Raw genomic sequence first — 17865 nt, forward strand, 5'->3', positions numbered from 1 at the left:
GAGCACAGGCTCCAGACACGCAGGCTCAGCAGCCATGGCTCACGGGCCCAGCCACTCCACGGCATGTGGGATCTTCCCGGACCAGGGCACGAACCCGTGTCCCCTGCATCGGCAGGCGGACTCTCAACCACTGCACCACCAGAGAAGCCCCCATACCATTTATTATAAATCACTAAAGTTACCGCTGCAAGTCACAGGTAGAGATTCCCATTTGCCTTATTAGCTTAATTTTAGACAAGCAGCTTTCCTACAAGCTTGGGGAGGTTAAGTTCTTCCACTGGATTTGCATCTTCAAATTGACTTATTTCGCACTTGATTAACACCAGAGTATCTAAATCTATGTGATGGTCTGAGCCACAGCATCATCATGGAGATTAAAGTGCTCCCATAGAAAAGCTTCATTTTATTGGATTTGGCAATGATTCCTGAATATGACACCAAAGGCACAGGCAACAAAAAAAATATGAGAAGTTAAACTTTATCAAAATTAAAAAGTGTATCAAAGAACAACCATCAACAATGTCAAAAGGCAGCAGAACGAATGGGAGAAAATATTTGCAAATCACATATCTACTGAAGGATTCATATCTAAAATATATAGAGAACTCCTAAAACTCAACACAAAAAAATCAACCCAATTAAAAAATAGGCAAAGGACTTGCATAGACATTTCTCCAAAGAAGATATACCAATGGCCAATAAGCATACAAAGAAATGCTCAACATCACTAATCATTAGGGAGCTGCAAGTCAAAACCATGAGATACTATTGATACTTCACACCCATTAGGATGGCTACTATCTAAACAACCCTCCCCCCCAAACCAAAAACAAACAAAAAAAACCACGTGTCAGGGGAATTCCTGGCAGTCCAGTGGTTAGGACCCCCTAGCTTCCAATGCACGGGGCACGGGTTCATTCCCTGGTCGGGGAACTAAGATCCCACATGGGGCGCAGCCAAAAACAAACAAACAACAAAAAAGACCAAAAGAAAAAAACCCAAGTGTCAGCTGGAACATGGAGAAGTTGGAACCCTTGGCATTGCGGGTGGGAATGTAAAATCGTGCAGCTGCTATAGAAAACAGTATGGCAGTTCCTCAAAAAATGAAATGAATTATCATTTAACCCAGAAATTCCACATCTGTGTATATCGCCCAAAAGAACTGAAAACAGGGACTCAAACAAATACTTGTACATCCATGTTCATTTCATAGTAGCATTATTCAGAATGGCTAAAATGTGGAAACAATTCAAATGTTCATCGATGGACGAATGGATAAACAAAATGTGGTATAATCATGCAATGGAATATAATTCAGCCTTGAAAAGAAATGAAATTCTGATACATACTACATCATGGGTGAACCCTGAAGACATTATGCTAAGTGAAATAAGCCAGACACAAAAGGACAAATATTGTAGGATTCCACTTACATGATATACATAGAGTAGTCAAATTTATAAGACAGGAAACACAATAGTAGTTAATAAGCCTGGGAGAAAGGGGACTGGGGAGTTACTGTTTAAAGGGTACAGAGTTTCAGTATGGGATGATGAAAAAGTTCTAGAGAGAATGTACTTAATAACACTGAACTATACATAAAAATGGTTTAAAAGGCAAATTTTATGTATACTTTACAAAAAGAAAGAAAGAAAAAAAAAGACAAGACGACTTACAGGAAGGAGTGACAGTTCCTTGAATACCCTTTCCCATCCCTCAGTCTATGTTCCCAGGGATGATCTTTTTATTTCTGTTTTTAGGTGTAGGAAAGACAATAAAAGATTTGGGGAAAGCACATTTTAAACATCTAGGATTCTGCAGTTAGATCGCTTTAGAGACTTTAATTTTTGCTTCACTTTAATAGTTACTAAACCTAATAGTTATTAGTTGTATTATTAGCTATTACACATAATAGTTTAATGCACCAGATTAATAGTTGCCTATATCAAAATTCTAAAGGTACAAAAAAATTTACAGTGAAAAGTCTTCCCCTAACCCCTGTTCCCAGTCACCTAGTTCCTCTCTCCCTGGAGGCCTTCATTGTTACCAGTTATTGTATATCATTCTACATATATTCTAAGTTTTTATTTTCAATTCTTTTCATGGCTTCCTGTCTCATAGTGCTTATAATGTTGTTATTGCTTCATATAGTAACTTTAGTCTTTATCTGACTTCCTGCTATGACCATGAAGATAGAGGCTTACTCTATCTATACAAAAGGATGTATCTATACATCCTTTTAAAAAGTATGAATTTTTTAAACCATATACAAGTATTATTTCTTAAAAAGTAAAAATAATTAAACTCTTTATAGGGTTTTTATGTAAATAACAAACTAATAAACAAAACTTACTCCAAGAGATTGGAGAGCTAACAGCAACAACAACAAAAAGCCCTACTCCTCTAGTATCTTAACCCAGCTATGAGCCTACTTTGGATTTAAGCCCTACAGACTTCCCGGCACATGGAAGCTACTGCTGTTTTTGAAAGGGCATTTTATCATTTAAAGCTGAAGTCACAAGCATGAAGCCCATAAACTACATTAAACCACTAGACGTATTTTTTGTCTGGCTTACATAATATTTAAGAAAATTGGAGCCAACAATATGAAAATTGGCAGATTTCTTGATTCTCAAAACAAAAAAATCAGAAGATCTGGCAATATGGGGCACACATTCTTATGGGTCAACACTGTTCCCATGAGACAGAGCATGTCTCACATTCCAGTCGGTGACAATCAAGCTCAAATCACTAATACTTGAAGGACCCTAGAAGGCATCTGAATTTCCCACACTAGATTAGAAGGTCAAAATCTAAGTTTTCTTGTCTCATTACCTGATGGGATTCAAGAGTAAGAGTCACTGACAGGACTGGACCAAAACTCTCAAACAGCCTATTCAGAGCTCTAAGGTTACAATTTTTGCTAAATGGCCCAGCATAGACAGTTGACATCTCCATCCACTTGATCTTCATCTATAAGAAAAACAACAGAATAGTAAGGAGGTGGATGTGGAAAGAGAATTAAGTCAAATCTAAAGAAATCATGAGCCAAAACATGGGATAATTCCTTTCAAGGAATTTCTTAACACAAACACTTGCCAAATGTACAAGGATTTGTATACAGGGATTTCATTGCATCATTATTTGGAATAGCAAAAATTTATAAAGTGCAAATGCTGAATATAGGTATATCATACAATGGAAAACTATGCAGCACAAGGGAAATAAGATTATATAGTGTTATGAACAGATGTGTAAGATATACTGTTAAAGGAATAAATAAAGTTGCAAAACAGTATATATAGTCTGATTCCCATTTTTATAAAAATGAAAATGGTAATATATTGATACATATAGAAAAAATTTAGAGAAGTATACAGTAAATTTAATGAAGCATGTATTACTTTCCTTAATGGGGAGAGATTATAATAGGTCAAATAAATCATCTAGCAGAACCCATTCACTTACTCTTTTGCTCATCTCCTCACTGAGGTTGGGTGGAAAGGGTTCAAGAGAGAACTGCACGATGCTGAAGGTAAACAGGGGGACTTCCACTCTAGCCTGCTCAAGAACCTGCAGAAAACAGCACAGCCTGGATGAAGCAGGAACCTAATAGTCTACTGTGGCTCATGGAGGTGAGCCACAGTAATATAAACAACGGTTGTCTTTTTACCCATATTAAAAAGCAATATGAGGCTGACTTCAAGGTCCAGAAGAAAATGGTGACACCACACAGTCTTGTAGAAAAACCATATAATCAGGAAAGAGAATAAATAGAATCACATATGACCCAGATCTTCAGCATTACTAAGAAGCAGGCTACTACAAGCTTCAAATTACCTCTAAGTAAAGAAACAAGTTAAATTCTGCAAGCCTATGAATAAAGAGAGGGAGAAGAGACACAAGAGACTCTGGGGGAAAAAAAAAAATCAAGGGGCATGGAAGACTTGGATGAAACAAACAAAATCAGCCCCAGCAAGAAAGTACAACAAAATGCCAAAATAATGAACACAGGTCACAACTTTAATAGTTCAGGCACTTAACTACAAGGAAGAGACTTGACAGCCTCAGAGAAGCAGTGCTTCTGGGGAAGAATCAGATATATAGAGAAGAGGCAATACCCTGCTGGAGACACTGCAGTGAAGGAAAAGAAGGAAATAAAGAAATCAGGAGGGAAATTAAGGATCCTGCGGGGGGAAAAAAAATAAAACAAATACCAGTCCCTCCCAAGAGCATTATAAACTTATTTTTCCCAGCACATCTTTCTCAAAAAAACCCCAACACTTTAAAAAAAGAAAAAGAGAGCATGACATCAGCAAGATAGAGTACAAGGCAGCTTTAAGCCCTCAGTTTTCCATAGACACCGAGTTAACACTATATAGACCAGAATACCTTTGCAACAACTCTAGAGACCAGTTGAGAAGTTACAGCACCCAGAAACAACAACAACAACCAGAAGGGATTCCAGCAAAAGGGAAAGGAAAATATGTAGTTTTGTGTACCCATCCGTCCCTTCCCCTATCTGACCCAGCAGGGCTCAACACAGAGGAAGTTTCCCACACTGGAGATCTTCCCTCTGGACAGAAACAAGAGTGGACCATGCAGCCAATGTCATGGCTAGGCTGGGCACTGCCTGAGGGACTAGTTTCTGTCTCACCTGACTCAGAGCACTGATAGGACTGGCAGCCTTGTCTGGAAGCCACTGAAAACATATGCAATCACCACAGCACATTAGAGCTGCAGTTACAAAAGCAGATGTCAGGAGGAGCAACAGATTGCAAGCTCTGAGGAGAAACAGGGACAAGCTGCTCAGGGAATATGAGACAACTAAAAGCACCTGCACAAGCTCAGAGAAGACACATCCTCAAAGTATGTTCGAGAGGTCCTGAAACCTCAGGCTGAGCTGATTAGTGAAAGTCTTCCCTTCCACCATGCCAGGCACTAACAATTGGAGAGGTAGTTGACAAAAAAAAAAAAAAAAAAAAAGAACTAAAAGAGAACAAAGATAGACAGACAACTAATGAAATCAGGAAAATTATGCATGAACAAAGTAAGTATTTCACTAAAGAGACAGCAACTATAAAACAGAACCAGACACACACTGCGGTGGCGGAGGCAATGGCGGTGGGGTGGAGCGGCCGGCCGAGCCCGGGCCAGCAGGGCCACGGGCTGCCAGTGTGCGGTACCACCAATCCGCCTGCCTGCCCTCTCCTCGTGGAGTGGCGGTGGGGAGGCAAGAAACAGCTACTATTATATGTTGTAAAATGGATGTCTTCTAAAAATTTCCTGAGAAGATGGTGGAGTAGAAGGACATGCACTCATCCCTCTTGCAAGAGCACCGGAATCACAACTAACTGCTGAACAATCATTGATAGGAAGACACTGGAACTCACCAAAAAAAGATAACCCACATCCAAAGACAAAGGAGAAGCCACAATGAGATGGTAGGAGTGGCCCAATCACAATAAAATCAAATCCGATAACCACTGGGTGAGTGACTCACAAAATGGAGAACAATTATACCACAGAAGCCCACCCATGGGAGTGAAGGTTCTGAGCCCCATGTCATGCTTCCTAACCTGGGGGTCTGGAAACAGGAGAAGGAATTCCCACAGAATTAGACTTTGAAGGCTGGCGGGATTTGACTGCAGGATTTCGACAGGACTGGGGGAAACTGAGACTCCCCTCTTGGAGGGCACACACAAAGTAGTATGTGCATCAGGACCCGGGGAAAGGAGCAGTGACCCCATAGGAAAGTGAAACAGACCTACATGCTAGTGTTCAAGGGTCTCCTGCAGAGGTGGGGGGCGACTCTGGCTCACCCCAGGGACAAGGACACTGGCAGCAGAAGTTCAGGGAAGTACTTGTTGGCATTAGCCCTCCCAAGAGTCAGTCATTAGCCCCACCAAAGAGCCCAGGTAGGCTCCAGTGTTGGGTTGCCTCAGGCCAAGCAACCAACAGGGAGGGAACCCAGCCCCACCCATCAGCAGTCAAGTGGATTAAAGTTTTACTGAGCTCTGCCCACCAGAGCAACAGCCAGCTCTACCCACCACCAGTCCCTCCTGTCAGGAAGCTTGCACAAGCCTCTTAGATAGCCTCATCTACCAGGGGGCAGACAGCAGAAGCAAGAAGAAGTATAATCCTGCAGCCTGTGGAATGTAAAACACACTCACAGAAAGACAGACAAAATGAAAAGGCAGAGGACTTTTTACCAGATGAAGGAACAAGATAAAACCCCAGAAAAACAACTAAATGAAGTAGAGATAGGCAACCTTCCAAAAAAAGAATTCAGAATAGTGATAGTGAAGATGATTCAGAACCTTGGAAAAAGAATGGAGGCGAAGAGTAGATGCAAGAAATGTTTAACAAAGACCTAGAAGAATTAAAGGACAAACACCTAGAAGAATTAAAGAACAAACAAACAGAGATGAACAATACAATAATTGAAATGAAAAATACACTAGAAGGAATCAATAGCAGAACAACTGAGGCAGAAGAACGGATAAGTGACCTGGAAGACAGAAAGGTGGAATTCACTGCTGCAGAACAGAATAAAGGAAAAAAGAATGAAAAGAAATGAAGACAGCCTAAGAGACCTCTGGGACAACATTGAATGCACCAACATTAGCATTCTAGGGGACCCAGAAGGAAAAGAGAGAGGGAAAGGACCCAAGAAAATATCTGGAGAGATTATAGTTGAAAACTTCCCAAACATGGGAAATGAAATAGCCAGCCAAGTCCAGGAAGTGCAAAGAGTCCCAGGCAGGATAAACCCAAGGAGAAACACGCCGAGACACATAGTAATCAAATTGACAAAAATTAAAGACAGAGAAAAATTATTAAAAGTAACAAGGGAAAACCAACAAATAACATACAAAGGAATCCCCATAAGGTTAACAGCGGATTCCTTAGCAGAAACTCTACAAGCCAGAAGGGAATGGCATAATATATTTAAAGTGATGAAAGGGAAGAACCTACAACCAGGATTGCTCTACTCAGCAAGGATCTCATTCAGATTGACGGAGAAATCAAAAGCTTTACAGACAAGCAAAAGCTAAAAGAATTCAGCACCACCAAACCAGCGCTACAACAAATGCTAAAGGAACTTCTCTAAGTGGGAAACACAGAAGAAAAGGACATACAAAAACAAACCCAAAATAATTCAGAAAATGGTAACAGGAACATATCGATAATTACCTTACATGTGAATGGATTAAATGCTCCAACCAAAAGACACAGGCTCACTGAATGGATACAAAAACAAGACCCATGTATATGCTGTCTAAAGAGACCCACATCAGACCTAGGGACACATACAGACTGAAAGTGAAGGGATGGAAAAAGATATTCCATGCAAATGGAAATCAAAAGAAAGCCGGAGTAGCAATATTCGTATCAGACAAAATAGACTTTAAAATAAAGAATGTTATAAGAGACAAGAAAAGACACTACATAATAATCAAGGGATCAATCCAAGAAGAAGATATAACAGTTATAAACATATATGCACCCAACATAGGAGCAACTCAATACATAAGGCAAATGCTAACAGCTATAAAAGAGGAAATGAACAGTAACACAATAACAGTGGGGGACTTTAACACCTCACTTACACCAATGGACAGATCATCCAGACAAAAGATTAGTAAGGAAACACAATCTTTAAATGACACAACAGACCAGATAGATTTAATTGATATTTATGGGACATTCCATCCGAAAACAGGAGATTACACTTTATTCTCAAGTGCACACGGAACATTCTCCAGGATAGATCACATTTTGGGTCACAAATCAAGCCTTGGTAAATTTAAGAAAATTGAAATCATATCAAGCATCTTTTCCGACCACAACGCTATGAGATTAAGAAATAAATTACAGGGAAAAAAACGTAAAAAACGCAAACATGTGGAGGCTAAACAATGCCTTACTAAATAACCAAGGGATCACTGAAGAAATCAGAGGAAATCAAAAAAATACCTAGAAACAAATGACAACAAAAACACGACGATCCAAAACCTATGGAATGCAGCAAAAGCAGATCTAAGAGGTAAGTTTATAGCAATACAAGCCTACCTCAAGAAACAAGAAAAATCTCAAATAAACAATCTAACCTTACACCTAAAGGAACTAGAGAAAGAAGAACAAACAAAAGCTAAAGGTAGTAGAGGGAAAGAAATTGTAAAGATCAGAGCAGAAATAAATGAAAGAGAAACAAAGAAAACAATAGCAACAATCAATAAAACTAAAAGCTGTTTCTTTGAGAAGATAAACAAAATTGATAAACCTTTAGCCAGACTCATCAAGAAAAAGAGGAAGAGGACTCAAATCAATAACATTAGTAAGGAAAAAAGAGAAGTTACAACGGACACCCCAGACATACAAAGCATCGTAAGAGACAACTACAAGCAACTCTATGCCAATAAAATGGACAACCTGGAGGAAATGGACAAATTCTTAGAAACGTGTAGCCTTCCAAGACTGAACCAGGAAGAAATAGAAAAAATGAACAGACCAATCACAAGTAATGAAACTGAAACTGTGATTAAAAATCTTCCAACAAACAAAAGTCCAGGACCAGATGGCTTCACAGGTGAATTCTATCAAATATTTAGAGAAGACCTATCCTTCTCAAACTCTTCCAAAGAATTGCAGAGGAAGGAACACTCCCAAACTCATTCTACAAGGCCAACCATCACCCTGACACCAAAACCAGACAAAGATACTACAAAAAAAGAAAATTACAGACCAATATCACTGATGAATATAGATGCAAAAATCCTTAACAAAATACTAACAAACTGAATGCAACAACACATTAAAAGGATCATACACCATGATCAAGTGGGATTTATCCCAGGGATGCAAGGATTCTTCAATATATGCAACTCAATCAATGTGATACAACATATTAACATATTGAAGAATGAAAACCATATGATCATCTCAATAGATGCAGAAAAAGCTTTTGACAAAATTCAACACCATTTATGATAAAAACTCTTCAGAAAGTGGGCACAGAGGGAACCTACCTCAACATAATAAAGGTCACATACAACAAACCCACAGCAAACATCTTTCTCAATGGTGAAAAACTGAAAGCATTTCCTCTAAGATCAGAAACAAGATAAGGATGTGCACTCTCGCCACTATTATTCAACATAGTTTTGGAAGTCCTAGCCACAGCAATCAGAGGAGAAAAAGAAAAAAAAGGAATACAAATTGGAAAAGAAGAAGTAAAACTGTCACTGTTTCCAGATGATATGACACTCTACATAGATAATCCTAAAGATGCCACCAGAAAACTTCTAGAGCTAATCAATGAATTTAGTAAAGTTGCAGGATACAAAATTAATGCACAGAAATCTCTTGCATTCCTATACACTAACAACGAAAAATCAGAAAGAGAAATTAACGAAACAATCCCATTCACCACTGCAACAAAAAGAATAAAATATCTTGGAATAAACCTACCTAGGGAGACAAAAGATCTGTATGCAGAAAACTATAAGACACTGATGAAAGAAATTAAAGATGATACCAACAGATGGAGAGATATACCATGTTCTTGCACTGGAACAATCAATATTGTGAAAATGACTATACTACCCAAAGCAATCTACAGATTCAATGCAATCCCTATCAAATTACCAATGGCATTTTTTATGGAACTAGAGCAAAAAATCTTAAAATTTGTACAGAGACACAAAAGATCCCAAATAGCCAAAGTAGTCTTGAGGGAAAAAAACGGAGCTGGAGGAATCAGACTCTGTGACTTCAGACTATACTACAAAGCTACAGTCATCGAGACAATATGGTAGTGGCACAAAAACAGACATACAGGTCAATGGAACAGGATAGAAAGCCCAGAGATAAACCCATGCACCTATGGTGAACTAACCTATGGCAAAGGAGGCAAGGATATACAATGGAGAAAAGACAGTCTCTTCAATAAGTGGTGCTGGGAAATCTGGACAGCTACATGTAAAAGAATAAACTAGAAAACTCCCTAACACCATACACAAAAATAAACTCAAAATGAATTAGAGACCTAAATGTAAGACCAGACACTATAAAACTCTTAGAGGAAAACATAGGTAGAACACTCTTTGACATAAATCACAGCAAGATCTTTTTTGATCCACCTCCTAGAGTAATGAAAAGAAAAACAAAAATAAACAAATGGGACCTAATGAGACTTAAAAGCTTTTGCACAGCAAAGGGAACTAGAAACAGGATGAAAAGACAGCCCTCAGAATGGGAGAAAATATTTGCAAATGAATCAATGGACAAAGGACTAATCTCCAAAATATATAAATAGCTCATGCAGCTCAATATTAAAAAAACAAATAATTCAATCAAAAAATGGGCAGAAGAACTAAATAGACACTTCTCCAAAGAAGACATACAGATGGCCAAGAGGCACATGAAAAGATGTTCAACATCACTAATTATTAGAGAAATGCAAATCAAAACTACAATGAGGTTATCACCTCACACTGGTTAGAATGGGCATCATCAGAAAATCTACAAACAACAAATGCTGGAGAGGGTGTGGAGAAAAGGGAACCCTCTTGCACTGTTGGTGGGAATGTAAATTGATACAGCCACTATGGAGAACAGTATGGAGGTTCCTTAAATAACTATGAATAGAATTGCCATATGACCCAGCAATCCCACTACTGGGCATATACCCAGAGAAAACCGTAGTTCAAAAAGACACATGCAACCCAGTGTTCATTGCAGCACTCTTTACAATAGCCAGGTCATGGAAGCAACCTAAATGCCCATCAACAGACGAATGGATAAAGAAGATGTGGTACATATATACAATGGAATGTTACTCAGCCATAAAAAGGAACGAAACTGGGTCATTTGTAGAGACGCAGATGGACCTAGAGACTGTCATACAGAGTGAAGTAAGTCTGAAAGAGAAAAACAAGTATCATATATTAACGCACGTATGTGGAATCTAGAAATACGGTACAGATGAAGCAGTTTGCAAGGCAGAAATAGAGGCACAGGTGTAGAGAACAAACGTATGGACACCAAGGGGGAAAAGCAGGTGGTGGGGATGTGGTGGTGGGATGAATTGGGGGAGCTGGGGATTGACATATATACAGTAATATGTATAAAATAGGTAACTTATATAAGAACCTGCTGTATAAAAAAATAAAATAAAATTCAAAGAAAAAAGAACCAAACAAATTCTGCAGCTGAAAAATACATTAAGTGAGTTGGAAAATTCACTAAAGGGGTTCAACAGCAGACTTGATCAGGCAAACTTGAAAACAGATCTTTGAAGTCATTAAGTTAAAGCAAAAAAAAAAAAAAAAAGAAGAAGAAAAGGAAACAGAGTCTAACAGCCCTTGGGACACCATCATTAGGACCAATTTACAAATTATAGGAGTCCCAGAAGAAAAGAGAAAGGAGCAGAGAGCTTATTTGAAGAAATAATGGCTGAAAACCCTCCATATCTGAGGAAAGAAATGAACATACAAATTCAATAAGCTGAAAGAACTCCAAGAAAGATAAATCCAAAGACACCCACAGAAAGACACATTACAATCAAATTGTTAAAAGTCAAAATTAGAGAATCTTGGAAGCAGCAAGGGAAAAGCAAATCATCACATACAAGGAAGCTTTCATAAGATTATCAGTGGATTTCTTAACAGAAACCTTGCAGGCCAGAAGAGAGTGGCATGAGATATTCAAACTGATAAAATAAAAAACCATCAACCGGGCTTCCCTGGTGGTGCAGTGGTTGAGAGTCCGCCTGCTGATGCAGGGGACACGGGTTCGTTCCCCGGTCCGGGAAGATCCCACATGCCGCGGAGCGGCTGGGCCTGTGAGCCATGGTCCCTGAGCCTGCATGTCCGGAGCCTGTGCTCCACAACAGGAGAGGCCACAACAGTGAGAGGCCCGCGTACCGCAAAAACAAAAAAAACAACAACAAAACCATCAACCAAAAAAAAGAAAACAAAAACAAAAAACAACCATCAACCAAGAAAACCGTATCCAGCAAAACTATGCTTCAAAAATGCAGGGGAAAAAAAAGTTGAGAAAGTTTATTATCACTAGGCCTGCTCTTATAAGAAATGCTAAAGGGAGTCCTTCAAGACGAAAGGATACTAGACAACAACATGAAAAAGTTTTCCAGTTAAGGTAATACATGGACACATATAATAACCTGTATTAATGTAACTTTGGTGCATAAATTCACTTTTAATTCTTATTCAGAACTTAAATGACAAAAACATGAAAAAAATAACTATATGCCTATGTTAATGGGCATATAACATATAAAGATGCAATCTATGATATCAGTAACAAAGTCGAGGGGGTGGATCTTATAGGAGTACAGTTTTCGTATGCAATTAAACTGCTATCCATTTAAAATGGAATGTTATAATTTTAAGATGTTTTATGTAACTGCAATGATAACTGCAAAGAAAATATCTATAGAACATACACAAAAGGAAATGAGAAGGGTATCAAAGCACGTCTCTACCAAAAAAAAAAAAATCAAAACTCAAAGGAAGACAGTAGAAAGGAGAGGAGGGACAAAAAGCTGTAAGACATACAGAAAACAACAAAATGGAAATAGTCCTTCCAATCTAGTGATTACTTTAAATAGCAAAATGTCAGCAAACTGAATTCAACAGCACATTGAAAGTATTATACACCATGACCAAGTGAGATGTATTCCTGGAATGCAAGGATGGTTCAATGTATGAAAACAATTCCATGTAATATACCACATTAACAGAATGAAAGACAAAACCACATGATCAATCAACTGATGCAGAAAAAGCATTTGACAAGATTCAAACTCTTTCGAGATAAAAACACTCAACAAACTAGAAATAGAAGGAAACTACTCCAACATAATAAAGGCCATATATGAAAAGCCCACAGCTAACATCACACTCAAAGGTGAAAGACTGAAAACTTTCTGTAAGATCAGGAACAAGGATGTCTGCTCTTGCCACTCTATTCAACACAGTATTGAGAGTTCTAACCAGAGTAATTAGTTAAGAAAAGGAAACAAAAGCCATCCAAATTGGAAAAGCTCTCTCTGTTCACATAGGACATGTAGAAAACCCTAACAATTCTACAAAAGCAATGTCAGGACTAAACAATGAGTTCAGCAAATTTGAAAGATTCAAAATCAACACACAAAAAATCAGTTGTGTTTCTACATACTAACAATGAACAATCAAAAAAGGAAATTAAAAAAAAAATCTCATGTACAATAGCATCAAAAAAGAATAAGATACTTAGGAATAAACCGAACCAAGGAGGTGAAACATTTCTATGCTAAAAACTACAAAACAGGGCTTCCTTGGTGGCGCAGTGGTTGAGAGTCCACCTGCCGATGCAGGGGACATGGGTTCGTGTCCCAGTCCGGGAAGATCCCACGTGCCGCGGAGTGGCTGGGCCCGTGAGCCATGGCCACTGAGCCTGCGCGTCCGTAGCCTGTGCTCCGCAACGGGAGAGGCCACAACAGTGAGAGGCCCGCATACCGCAAAAAAACAAAAAACAAATAAAACCCTACAAAACAATGCTGAAAGAAATTTTAAAAGACACAAATAAAAGGAAACATTCCATGTTCAGGGACTGGAACACACTATTGTTGTCAACAGTATACAAAGCAACCTATGGATTCAATTCAATCCCTATTAAAATCCTAATGTCATTTTTTGCAGAAATAGAAGAAAATCATCCTAAAATTCATAAGGAATCTCAAAGGACTCTGAATAGCCAAAATAATCCTGAAAATGAATGAAGTCAGATGACACAAACTTCTTGATTTCAAAACATATTAAAAACTACAGTAATCAAAACAGTGTGGTACTGGCATAAAGACAGACAAATAGACTAATGGAACAAAAGAGAGTTCAGAAATAAAGCTCTGTATATATGGTCAAGTGATCTTTGACAAGGGTGCCAAGAACATTCAATATGAAATGGATAGTTTCTTCAAAAAATGAGACTGGGAAGACTGGATATCCATATGCAAAAACGGGAAGTTGGAACCTTATGTCCTGGTAATGATTTCCAGGACATCTTGTTAAGGGAAAAAAGCCAACTGCAAGAGTTTATTTATATAGTATGTTAGCTTCTGTGTAAGAAAGAAAACGAAATAAAAAAGCATATATATATCTACTTTTCTTTACAAAAAATGGAACAAAGGAAGGATAAATCAGAAAACAACAATGTTATTTACTTACATGAGATAGGTGGAGGGCGGACTGGGTGAAATAGATATGAGAAGGAATGACACTTCTTTTAGTATACTTGTTTGTGTAGTTTTGCTTTTGGAAGCTTGTTAATGTTCTATAGATCCAAAAAATAAATCAACAAGGATGGAAGAGAGAAAAAAACCCTAAAACTAAAAGCAAATTGAAACAAATGAACCCAACTGTATTCTAAATGCATAAGAGCTAATCTGAAGGGGAGGAAAAAAGGAATCCAAGTAACTTATAAAGGGAGATACAAAGATGAAATGAGGAAAAGCAACGAAGAATCCTGTGCAAGGGCTGAAATTAGAGGTACTGGTATAGACACTTGATTTCTTAAATATTTATTTGTGTGTACATACAAATTTGTGTGTGTGTGTGCGCATATCCTACCTACATGCATATATTTCCTAACTGTCTGCTTTGAGGGTCTAGAAGCAAAGACATCCCAGTAAAAATATGCACATCCAGCATCCAGATCTTGGTTTCTAATACCAAGATGAAGCTGACTTTCTTATTGTGCCAGTAGGAAGAAAATGCTCAAAAAAAATTATGGGTGCATGTCACAAGAACAGAGGGGCCAGCTTGAAGGGGCTACTGCTTACCAAATCTGAGAAATGTGTAAACCAAAACAATTTAGTACAATTATAAATTATAAACCACTGAAATAAACAGGAATCCGTGAGTCCACACGGAATGAATGAATGAATGAACAAATAAGGTAAAGGGAGGACTCTTGCTCATTACTGAGTAACAACTAGTTAATATGGAGGAAATATAGTGAGTTGGAAAACCATCATTGTACAATAAAAACTGGCTCACAGTAAAAACTGGTTCAGATGAGAATCATCAGTTTTTGCTAAATATAAGAGGAGGTGGGGATTTTGATGAAAAGCAGGATATTTGCTGTTCTTAAAGTGTATCCTCACATATTATTCAAAGCAAGGGGAAAAAACAGTAACTCTACAGTGGAGAAACTAGACAACACCTTGTTAAGGTCATCAAAATAAACAGAAGAGAGGGACAGACGGACAACATATGCCTCTTGTTGTGGCATAACCTGAATCTAATCATGAGGAAACCCAAAATGAAATTACCAATGTCATGAGACAAAGAAAGATTGAGGAATGGTTCCAGACTAAAGGAAACTAAAAACTGAAATGTCATATAGACATAGGAAGAGAGAGCGAGAAAGTGTAAAAAGTGCAGGAGCAACCCAGCACACACACAACTAATAAAGCAAATGAGGCAGAGTATTAACAGAAGATGAATCTACATAGAAGGTATACAGATATTCCACCATTCATGCAAGTTTCCTGTAAGTTTGAAATTATTTCCAAATAAAATGCTTAAAAAAAATTACAGAGCCTCTGAACAAGATGACGTAAGTCCATGCTTTGATGCATCCCTTCTGCTATACACACATAGCAATGATAGGTAAAATATAAAATATATATATATATATATAGGAAAACCAAAAAAATATAGTCAGGCTAAAAACCAAGATAAACATCTCCATGAACCAGAAAAAAGAATAGAAATTCAAAGTGGTGTGCAAGGCCAAAGCTACAGGCCTGCTGGAATCTGGAAACAGACACTGGCAGCTGACAGTTCTGCTCCTATGGGGTAACTGAGACTAAAAGTGCTCCACACAAAATTTGAGATAGAAGCCAGACTGGCTAATGGTAGCTAAAGTTGCTGATGAAAAAAAGCTTGATACTTGCATGGGTTGCAAAGGGTTACATTACCCTCTACTCTGAATGCAACCTTCAAAGAGATACTGGGTCACTCACCTCTTTATTTGACAAGCACTTAATAGTTTGACAGTTTTGGGAAGAAGAAAGTTCAGTAGCATCTGCCTCCCGAGTCAAGAAAAGCAGCTTCTGGCCCACTGAGTCCAAGCATTCTAAAACACTGTACAGAAGGAGAAGAGATCAGGTAGGAACAACAGTTTTCCCTAACCCAAGAATTACTTCTCTATACTTGCACTGTCTAACCTGGTAGCCATTAGCAATGTGTGGTTATTTAAATTAAAATAAAAATTCAGTTCCTTAATTGCACTAGTCACATGTACTATAAGGTCTACATGTATGGACCTTTTTGGACAGCAAAGATATAGAACATTTCCACCATTACAGAAATCATATTGAACATTGTTGTTCTACATTTAGGGAAAGGAAGGATAAACAAAAAATATACTCAAAACTCTTTACCAAAATTTAGGCTAGATTCTAAGGATCTGAAACGTTTACTATGGTATAGAGACAAACCTCTTCTGAGTCTGTTTTTTGTTTGTCTTTTTCCCAATCTGGGCAATACATCAAGGCTATAGCCGACTCTTCTAATCAAAATACTCACTAGTCTATCATCTCCCCTAATGCCACTTAGTTCAATGTATTTCAATGTCTTACTTTTTTTGTAAAGTGAGTTATTTTAAGACCAATCAATAGATTCAGAAAATTAGAAAAACAGATGCTATTTAGGGCAGTACGTGGTATTTTTCCATCCATGGTTTTTCTAATGGAAGAATGTTACTCATATTATTGGTAAATATTTCTCAATAGACTCAAAAGAGGAAAAAAATATTCCAGGTTTTGTTATTAAATAAGAAACCAGATACTCCATTTGTCTTTGCGACCATTTAGAACTGAAAAATATTACCTTGTGTTTAGCTGCTGCACTACTTCTGCTGTATTTCTCGGCTCTAGGCCTGCTGCTTCTAGTTCTTGGTGACTAGCTAGTGCCTCCAGATTTAGTTCTGCAATCTGAAGGAAAATAAAGTGGTAAAATCATTTAATATCTTGCAAAGTATTTGAGGCTAAAAAAAAAAAGAAACCAAACAAACAAAAAAACACCCCAACCCCCCCAAAATCCAAGAAAAACCCACTCAAGTGGTGTGCTCTGTTTCTGTAGACAGTGACTTTGCTGTTGCCACAGTCCCAGGCTGGGTTCAATAGTTACCAGATGGTTTCTGGCTGCTTAGCCAAGAATGGCAATCTGTTACCAGCTGCTGATGTTGTGACATGAATATGGGAAAGGGCCAAGTAGGGCTAAGTGAAAAGCAATGGCAATTTTGGCTCATGATTCATTCCAAAGTCACTTAAAACTTACTTCTCTGCAAACATGCAACTTTTGGAAATTATAAAAGAATGGCTTTCATGGCAATATGAAAAAAAGACTTTATTGGACTAACACAAAATCATGAAAAGTATTCTAGTTTATTCTCTTTCCATTAAGTGGGAGCCCATTTGGGAGTTCTGATGTGTAGAGATACAGATATTTTTTTTACTTAGAATCATTTTAGATTTGCAGAAAAACTACAAAGACAGTACAGAGTTCCCACATATATCCAACTGCCATTTTCAACTATTATTACTATCTTAATTAGTATGGTGTATTTGACACAATTAATGAACCACTATTGATATGTTATTTTTTTTCTTTTTAAAATTTTTTATTGGAGTATAGTTGATTTACAATGTTGTGTTAGTTTCTGCTGTACAGCAAAGCAAATCAGTTATACATATACATATATCCACTCTTTTTTAGATTCTTTTCTGGTATCTTATTATTAACTAAAGTCCATCCTTAATTCAGATTTCCTGAGATTTTACTCAAGTGA

The 17865-nt window shown here is 37.8% G+C and overlaps 1 protein-coding gene across 3 annotated transcripts in view; it reads right to left on the bottom strand.

Annotated features, from left to right (window-relative positions):
- REXO5 (RNA exonuclease 5) overlaps positions 1-17865 on the bottom strand; it is a 47460-nt gene that overhangs the window by 10243 nt on the left and 19352 nt on the right. For all 3 annotated transcript variants that reach the window (XM_060285734.2, XM_030871397.2, XM_030871396.3), the window contains 4 exons: positions 16905-17008; positions 16037-16157; positions 3469-3573; positions 2836-2973 (listed from right to left, as the gene is read on the bottom strand). In XM_060285734.2, coding sequence (XP_060141717.1) covers positions 2836-2973; positions 3469-3573; positions 16037-16157; positions 16905-17008 — 468 coding nt within the window. The remainder of the gene's footprint in view (positions 1-2835; positions 2974-3468; positions 3574-16036; positions 16158-16904; positions 17009-17865) is intronic.

This window comes from Globicephala melas, chromosome 15 (genome assembly GCF_963455315.2).
Source record: "Globicephala melas chromosome 15, mGloMel1.2, whole genome shotgun sequence".
Lineage (NCBI taxonomy): Eukaryota > Metazoa > Chordata > Mammalia > Artiodactyla > Delphinidae > Globicephala > Globicephala melas.